The sequence below is a fragment of the Haliaeetus leucocephalus genome, unplaced genomic scaffold, assembly GCF_000737465.1.
Source record: "Haliaeetus leucocephalus isolate CR32 unplaced genomic scaffold, Haliaeetus_leucocephalus-4.0 Scaffold656, whole genome shotgun sequence".
Classification (NCBI taxonomy): Eukaryota; Metazoa; Chordata; class Aves; order Accipitriformes; family Accipitridae; genus Haliaeetus; species Haliaeetus leucocephalus.
In genome coordinates this window covers 13,221,161-13,230,125 of record NW_010973092.1, presented here as the reverse complement: position 1 = coordinate 13,230,125, position 8,965 = coordinate 13,221,161, and the positions used below count along the sequence as shown (strand labels likewise).

General features: G+C 36.9%; 1 protein-coding gene across 1 annotated transcript in view; it reads right to left on the bottom strand.

Annotated features, from left to right (window-relative positions):
• Positions 1-4,065: 4,065 nt before the first annotated feature.
• FABP6 (fatty acid binding protein 6, ileal) overlaps positions 4,066-8,965 on the bottom strand; it is a 44,357-nt gene continuing 39,457 nt past the window's right edge. The window contains exons 2-5 of the mRNA XM_010579108.1: positions 8,311-8,415; positions 7,272-7,447; positions 5,270-5,359; positions 4,066-4,175 (exon numbers count right to left, since the gene is read on the bottom strand). Coding sequence (XP_010577410.1) covers positions 4,122-4,175; positions 5,270-5,359; positions 7,272-7,447; positions 8,311-8,415 — 425 coding nt within the window. The 3' untranslated portion in view covers positions 4,066-4,121. The remainder of the gene's footprint in view (positions 4,176-5,269; positions 5,360-7,271; positions 7,448-8,310; positions 8,416-8,965) is intronic.

The window sequence follows — 8,965 nt, the reverse complement described above, 5'->3', positions numbered from 1 at the left end:
ATTGCAGTGCTAGACAATGCTGACTTAGTTTTTTAAATACCTTTTTAGCATTCTCTTGGAAAGTGTTAGCTGGTAAATTGAAGATCCTGTTGCCTCCACACCTACTGTCACATATCCAAAGGTTTCTCTCTCAAGGGAAACCAGGGATGATTGTTCAAAAAACTGTATAGGTGTTTTTTATGTTAATGTAGATATTTACAAGAAATGGACTTCTGCAAATGTGAAACTTTAGTTTTGATATATGCAACCACTATATTGTAAGTTTGTTGGAAGGCAGTACTCTTGGTTTGTCTTTTCTCTGAAGGTTCTCAGGACAGCAATACAAGTAATGTGCAATATGCTTTTACTGACTTGGGGCAATTTTTTCAAGTCATGTCACAGTGCTGTTTTAAATTATATTTTTAAGATAATTGTTTTTAAGGGTGTTTTAGGGTGGAGGGGAGAAACTGGCCTGCATGCTAATATGTGTTTGTGTAACTGTCTTCTGAGAATGCAACTTTTGGTATCAAGTTAATAATTTCTTCCATTCTGCAGGCTAGAGGAATCTTGTTTTATTAAAAAAAAAAAAAAGCAAACTGTAAATGAAGAGGCAGTACTCTTCAGAAATTAGTCTAGAAGTTTAGAGAACTTAGTTCATTTTCTGTTGGCTTTGTATTTATATTAAACTTTATTTTCAGAAGACTTTAGTGTATTTTTTATGTCATTTGACAGATGTAAAGAACAACATATATGTGGCGGTACTGTTGCATAGTTTTTCTTTTTTTATCATCCTTATAATTTGCATCATGTGCAGTGTTACACCTTGGACCGCCATCGTGCTTAATTGTGAAAATACTTGCTAAGTTCCCAGTGAAGGTTTCCAATAAACAAGCACACAACTGGAGTACCCTCTTTGTACCCTCCTTTTTTTTTTTTTTTTCCCCCCGAGTGTTCCTCCTTAGCTTCTAAGAGCTAGTCAAGAATGTATGTTTATACCTTAAAAATACTTGATCTGAGCACTCAATGTTTTACAGAAGAGTGGTAGGACAAATGTGATGGAAAGGCCTTGCCAAATAATAAATTGTGAGGGATTAGGCAGATAAGGAATTTGGCCACTGCACAAGAAAGGCAGAAAATGTGCAGAGACAAGGTAGGGACATAAACCAATATAAGAACAGATTGTTCCAGCTCACGTGGCCAGTGTGTCTTGGAGGTGCCATCTTACCTGAGGAGATTGAAAGGCTGAACAGGAGAATGCAGTTGTATGTTCAATCTTTCTTCTGGTAACTGTATTTTCTAAGAAGGAGTTGTCCATTGACTTCTAGGTTCTGATTGTGCTGTTGTATCATGGGTGGAGTTGGGGCAGATTGAGTCTCACAGCAGAACCTGACAGGGAAAAAGATTTATGAGAATTTGAGTTGGCCTAATACTACTTCGATTGACAGTTCTCTCCAAAATGCTTTAAGTGTTTGTGGCAATTCCACACATTTAATTTCTAGGAAATACTTTTTCATGTGACTTTTTTTTTTTTTGTGAAAACATACCTCCTCATGAAGAACGAATGTAGAATAAAGTTCAGCCAACCTAAGGACACTTTTCTGAAGACTTTTTGCCACAGTTACTTTTGGAGGGAGCTGCAGAGGTGCATGCAGAGCTGAGTTAATTTTTAAACAAATGGATGCAAAACTTCCCACCCTGTGATTGTGCTGTTTGATGCTGTCAGTTGCAGTATAGTCATAGATCAGAATTTTTACATGCTGATTAACTCGTACTTCTCTGGCAGACTTTGAAGTAAGAAAGGCTGCTGCAGAAGCAAATGCAGAGGAACATGGCTAGGAATACAAAATGGGGTATGGCACTAGTTACCTTCTTACATGGGACGATGTTGCAGATGTAACCAAACAAATGAGAAAGCTGATGTTAAAATTAGAAAAACTGTATTAGTGAGTCCTGACAAGAGCTACAGCAGGGATACAGGTGGAAAAAAGTCTGCTAAATTTGATCAGGCATCAAAGGTTAAAATGTATTTATTTTTAAAAAAATCTTATAGCTGTAGCTTGCTGCTTTTTTTAAACAGGAAACTACTACCATCTTGCTATTTGTGAGAAAGCCACAACTTGCTGTTTGCAAAGTTGTCAAAGCCACTGTTTGATCCTTTTGTTTTAGCAAGTTTTACACACTGTAGTGAACAATTTAAAGTTGATATAATGCTCTTTGATCAGTATAATCAACTCATCAGTAAAGCATACAGGTGGTATTTAATAAAATTTAGCTTAGTGGTATTTTTTTACTGAGAAGTCTAGATGCTGGCCCACATTTGCTAAACTGATGGATTCTTAGTGATAATTTTACATGGTTTTTTTTTTTTTCAAGGGGTGTGTGTTTTGCTCTCTACACTGCCATTTCAAGACAAGCCTCAAGAATGTTCTCCAGTTGAAAAGGCAGCAATGCTTTTTTTCCCATGTGAAAGCACCCCTTATATGCTTTCTAGAGAGCCTAAATATCCCACCCTTCCTTTCAAAGTATTGTTGTCTGTATAATGGGGGTTACTTGATCACATACAAAATGTGAAAACAAAATGTGCCAGTTGCACAAGACTAAACGTAGCTGCTTCTAGAACTGGAATTAGTGGTGGCTGGTTCCATTTTGTTTTCAATGCAGGGAACTGTTAGGTATCGGCATCATCTCTTTCAGAGCAGGTTCTTGTGGGTGTGAATGGTTCAGACAAAACACCACCATCCCCTAATTCTAGTATGAGCTTTAGTTTCATACAACACTTGCCCAGTGTCTACCTGTGCCTGACTCTACAGGTCATTCTGTGTAGTTGGTTAAGTGTTGAATATGATGGGTATATTCTAAATTCAGGTGTTCTAAGATGTAACATTATTTGCAGAGGAAGGTACTAGCTGACTTGAACTCAGATGAGTAAGCCTGAAGAGATCCCTTATTACTCCTCAGTATGACCTCATATAACTGAAGAGGCTGAATTTCAACAAAATTCTATCAGTAGATCTGTTTGTTGCAAGTACCAAAAGAATGTCTCAAGATTGAACAGGTTGCAGATTTGACTCATGTTTAATTAGAGCTCAGCATTATGCTTTGCCTTGGAAACAGAGTAAGTACTATATTGAGCAATACCTGGTCATAAAAAAAGACATGTGCAGTCTGTTTTGGTTGAATGATGGAGTCTGGATGAAGCCTTGTTGCAGCTGGAAAGCTTAGTAATCTCTACTGAGGAAAAACATAAAAATTAATTAAAAGCCTTTTTTTAATGCAAGATACCTGAAATGATTGGGATTACTGGTCACATACATAGTCTGATCAGAAAATGAATTTTTGCAGCCACAAGACACATGCCCTGTTTAGTTACTAAGTACCTTGTGAGGGCAAGGAGCTAGGTGGATCCAGAAAGCAAGATAGCTGGAAAAAGGAGTCTGAAAAGGAAAATGCTTTGTGGACCAGGTATTGGCCAGAAATGATTTGGAACAGTGAAGCCAAAAACTGTGTTATATTTCATTCCTATTGTGTTCAAGAAAACAGGTTTTCACACGCACTCTATGTAAATAACAGGATTGCACTGAGAAAATAAGATGCCATGTTTTCCTGCAGGAGTCTGTCTGTAAAACCTTACATGTTGTCTTAGAAATTTGGGTCAAGAGGAGATACTGATGGGAATGAGAAAACCGTGATAGTATGAAAGCATATCTTTTAATGAGTGATAAACTGACTTTCTCTTGTTTTCAAGCTCCTAAATTTCTGCCCTCCAACCAGCAACAGGGCAAAAGGCTTCATCCTGCATTTTGATGTTATGCTTTGGGCAGAGTATTGTCCTATTCTCTAGACAGAAGCTGAATAGAGCTTTTATTAAGTAGATAGTAGACAATAATTGAATATGCCAAGTATGTAGCATATCCTGAAATACTTAGACTGGACAGCATCATTAAATGCTTTGTTGCATCTTCTGAGTATTTGTCAGATCTTTAGGAATGGGGTTAAGCATTAATGTTGAGGAAAACATTACTCTGAAAAACAATTCTTCGTGTTTGTAATACAAAGAAAGAGAGAAAGACAATGAGCACTATTTTATTTATTTGTATTGTTGTTTGTTTTTCAGTGCACTGGAAGAGACTGTCTTTACTGCCTTAAGCGATCCTTTTGCTGGTCCTTTTGTAGACTACACCAGAAGTAGTAGAAATCTGGAATAAAGAAAAAAACAAAACTTTGGTTGAACAGTGTAATTAGAGCTTCAGTGTCACAAATGAAAAGACCTCCTGACTGGCTTACAGAATGTGTCCTTTACTGAAGCAACATTTACCCTTTGGTAGAAGACATATCTAGAAAATAAGCTGAATGTCCTTGTCAAGTCTGAAATACACAGTGCAAAAATATGCTTACACAAAAAGCACAACTTCTAAACAGGGGGTTAGGGATAACTTAAATGTATCCTGTTAGCTGTGGCTTCACCAACTCCAAGTTATTAGGGTTTTAGACAAGTGAGATAATTGTTCTCCAAAAGCAATAAATGATTGACACTATTACTTTTAGGGAGGGTAAGTGTCCTTTCTTGATTCACAGAGTAACTTACTTCTGGTTAGTCTCTGTTGAAGACGCACTCAGACATACATAACTGACACAGACGTAAGTCAATTCAGGACAACTTTTGAGAATCAGAAATCATGATGTTTGACCATCCTATCTGTTTTACAAGTTTTACTACAAGTACTGTAGTTTCAGTAATCTTCCAAAGGTATGTTGCCATTTTGTTGATAAACTAGGATACTGCTTGAAATCCAACCTCTTGTGTTTTGTTTTGGTTTTTTTTTCCTTTGGTATGACTAAGGAAATAGAGTTCTGTAAGGAGTTGCAGCTCAATAGTTTTCTAAGAATGAAACAAAGTTAATACGTGTTTCTATAAAGTTAAGTAGTAGGTGAAAAGTTTTATATATATTATTTTCTATTCTTGAGGCATAGGCACAGTGAATACAGTTGAAGACATAGCAGTTCAACATTCCAGTCTTACAGCTATAAAACTGTGTGTCTGTGCCTAAGATGCAAGATCTACATTTCAAGTTTATCAAAAATACATGATGAAAAGTTTGTTCATTCAAATTTTGGATTAAACCTGCACAAAATTGTAGAAGATTATTTAGAGTGAAGGAGAAAGTTATTGAATAATTTTGCTTTACTTTTGGATAAAGATTTTTTCTAAACTCAGAATTTTGCTCTTGTGGGGTTTTTTTTGGTTGGTTGGTTGGTTTTTATAAACTAACCTGGATATTTGAGAACTCACCTCCACTAACTTTCCTCCACAAAGCTCTGCAGTATGATGATAGTTGGGAAAATCAGCTACTATTTTCCCATCTTCCATTTTGACAGTTGCCTGTAATAGAGAAAGGTTTAATGTTCCCTGGGGCTACTGGCATTTATATTATCAGATACACTGTAAACATCTGTACACCTGATGCTTAAAGTTTTTACTTTTAAAAAAAAGTAGTAGTTGTGTATTACACACGCAGCTTCATGAACAAGACTAAAATCCTTGAGCTTTAGTTCTTAAGTGTTCACAATTTAAATAGAAAAATGTTCATCTAACAATATATGCAAGTTCCATATCTACACAACATTCATAGCTCTAAAAATGACCTGACTACAGACTATGGTTCTCATTTAGTCCTTAAGGTTTTACTTGGTTCTCTTGTTTTGACAGTGAAGTAAAAGGCATGATTGTATCAGTTAATTTTGAAGTAGTATTCTCAGTACTAAATAACCTGCCTGCAAGCAGCACAAAAGTCTCTGTGGACAAGTGACATGAATCTTTACCCTAGATCTGGGTTCCATACCTCTAACTACACTAGAATTCATCTTGCTTATTTTAAGTATAGGTGAACATGACTGCACAGTCTGCAGTCACACCTTCATACTATAATATGTACCAACAGCTGTAAAAGCTGCTTCTGTATGGAAGAAGTATGTCAGGATGCTACTATGAAGATCACAAATACTACAGCAGCTCAGCTGACTGCCAAAACTAGTTATGTAGTTCCATCACAAAATCAGTCTTGTCTGTATAACTAGTCAGTCTTGCCTATGCTTTTAGTAATAAAGACAGATGAGCCAGTCATTTAGAGGAGAAAAAAGTAATTTGCAAAATGAAGAGATGAGTGGACAGTTTTTACCAGATACCAGGAAACCATCTTACTAGTTTATATATTGTTTAGCGACACTATACTAAAAGGCAGTGGTTTCTCTGCTGAGGGTCATTTACCTGCCTCCATCTTTGGCTCCTTAATAGGCTTTGGACTGCTGAAGTGCCCAGGGCCAAAGAGAAGAGAATGGAATTTGTAATATTTCAAAATGGTTAAGTTTGCAATAAACTGACCGAGTTAAATTGTGTCTTACTCTATCTGTTAGGTTTCACAATGATTTCTCAAAGCCAAAGACAAGGGTTTTTTCCTCTCAGAAAGGTATGACTAAAAAAGCATTTTGGAAATCATGCAATGCTATTGCTATTCTCAGTTTGTCACAGCTCCCTGATGCAATTGCTGGTTTTCCTGTCTTTTCAATATGTATAAAGCGTTTATCCAGTAATCTATTGTAGGGTTCTGGACACCTCACAAATGCAGAGTTTAGCTGTCCCAAACTGTCTTATCCCTTTAAATAGATGAGAAATGAATAAGGTAAGTAAAGCAACCATTTTACAGCAGGTTTTGTATCCATATTTTGTCCATGAGAGGAGCAGATCAATATTGTGTAATCTTCCATCTCACTAGAGTTTACTTAAGTTGGAAGTTGCTCTGTACTTCCAACAGGAAGGAGGATACAGAGATCTTTTTTTTTTCCCCTTCACTTTACACAGTCTTTTGTTTAAGACTCAGGCTCAGGTGACTTCAAAAGGTGAGCACTGCTGACAGGCATGGGCAGAACTAGGGACCACAGCACTCCCCTCAGAGTGTGCTGCAGTTGCTGTATGGTGCTGGACAATGACACAGCTGCCAACCAGCTCTTTAGAGTTTTAATGAGCATTATGTTTGCTTGAGCTGTGACACCAGTAGATGCTTGACACTCTACCCTTGTTCTTTATTAGTACATACAGTTTTGAAGCTCTAGCTCTCTTTAAAATCAGATTTAGATATTTTGCTAGGGGCATCAAGAAATTCGTAAATAATTATATGTTTCTAAGCTATGACAGATGAAAAAAATTAAGGAAGATGTCCCTAAGACAGATTTGATTTTCACCCTAAATTAAAAAAACAACTGAGACAGTGTAGAACTTGAGAGCTAAATTAATTTACCTTGAACTTTTTACCACCCATTGTCTCCATGTCTGCTTCCTTGCCAATTGTGAATGTGTTGGTCGTGGTGTGGCCTCCTGGGAAATGCTGTGTCCAGGTGAAGTCATTTCCATTCTGCACTACCTCAGTGACTATTTTGCAATTCCTTCCCATTTCAATCTTGTCACTGGGGAGACCTTAACAGAAACATACAGTTTATTGAATCTTATAGCCTACCAGCTGTATTTGAATTGAAGCATGCTAATGGTATGTTTGTTCTCGGACATTGATGTCTGAGCATCCGATTTGTTGTTTTTTTCTTTTTTTTTTTACAGCAGTATCAAAGCTCTGAGTTTAAATTACTGGTATACAGGAAGATACAGGTGCATCAGTGCATTTGCTAAAATACTGTTTTGGTCTTGCGTTCTTTTCCCTGAGAAACAACACACTGAATAAATGTATAGATACAAAATACATACAAATATTTCCTTCTACTTAAACTACACATGCAGATGCATGGAATTTAAGGTGTATGAACTTGTGCCTTTGCTATATAGCTGTATATACCTATTTACTATTTGCTATTGCTTTTTAAATAAATGAACACAAGCACTGAACTTATGATCATAGCAAGAAAAGCTCTCTAAGAGCTTTTACCGGGTAATCTCTGAAACAGGTTTGCACAGTCTTCTGAAAGCATTCACAGAAACCTGGTCCTGTGTAAGATTTTGACAAGCATTTTCATACTAAATTTATACTCCCACCAATGAATACTAAGGACGGAAAAAGTGACCTTCACAATCATCATACTGCAAACATCTTGACCCTTCATTCTGCTGCCAGAAAAGAATACTACTTCTGTAGAACAGGACTATTTCCCTGTGGCTGACAGTGCTTCTTAAAGGAATGAAAACGGAATCTCCTTGCTGACGTGCAGAGCACTCCTACCAGTCTTAGCCCCTGTTGATCTCAGCACATTTCAGTAAAAAACCCTTTTTTTTAAAATGAATTTTTTAACTAATTTGTAACCTTTAAGACTTACACCCCAAGACATACTTACCAATCTTCTTCACAAAGTCATCATAGTTCTCATCACCTTCGAATTCGTATTTGCCTGTAAATGCCATGTTGCCCTGGTGATGTGGCTGGTGGAGCAGAATAGCAGCTGGAACAAAGAAGAATGGGCAAGTGCAGATGGCTTGAGGCCCTCTTTTTTATAAACCAGCCCAAGCTGTTCAGCCCACACCCCCTGGAAATATACTTTTATGATCTATGTGAGTCACTAGCATGGGTGCCATTGACCTGTATGAAAATCAAGGTTATAATTCAAGGTTATACATTCTTGACAATAATCTGGAGATCAGCAGAAATCAAGGACAAAAGCTTGGTTTTCATTTTAGTGCATATTTAAACAAAATGATATATTTTTACTTTCAAGAGTCCACTGATTTTGCATTTAGGATGGCATAATGGTAAAATATGTTCTAATGAAACAGGGACAAAACGGCTTCAAAGCAGTGTCCCGAGATCACAGCCTTGCTTTATTTGGAAGCATACCCTGTACTAGTTAAAATATGAAAATAAGAAACAAGCTGCACAGATTCCTAAGTAATTCTGGTAGGATATGGGCAATGACAAGGTTCTTGGTAAATTACTGCACCTGCACATGTCTTACCTTATCTCCACACAGAAAAAAGAATTATGAAATATTTTAC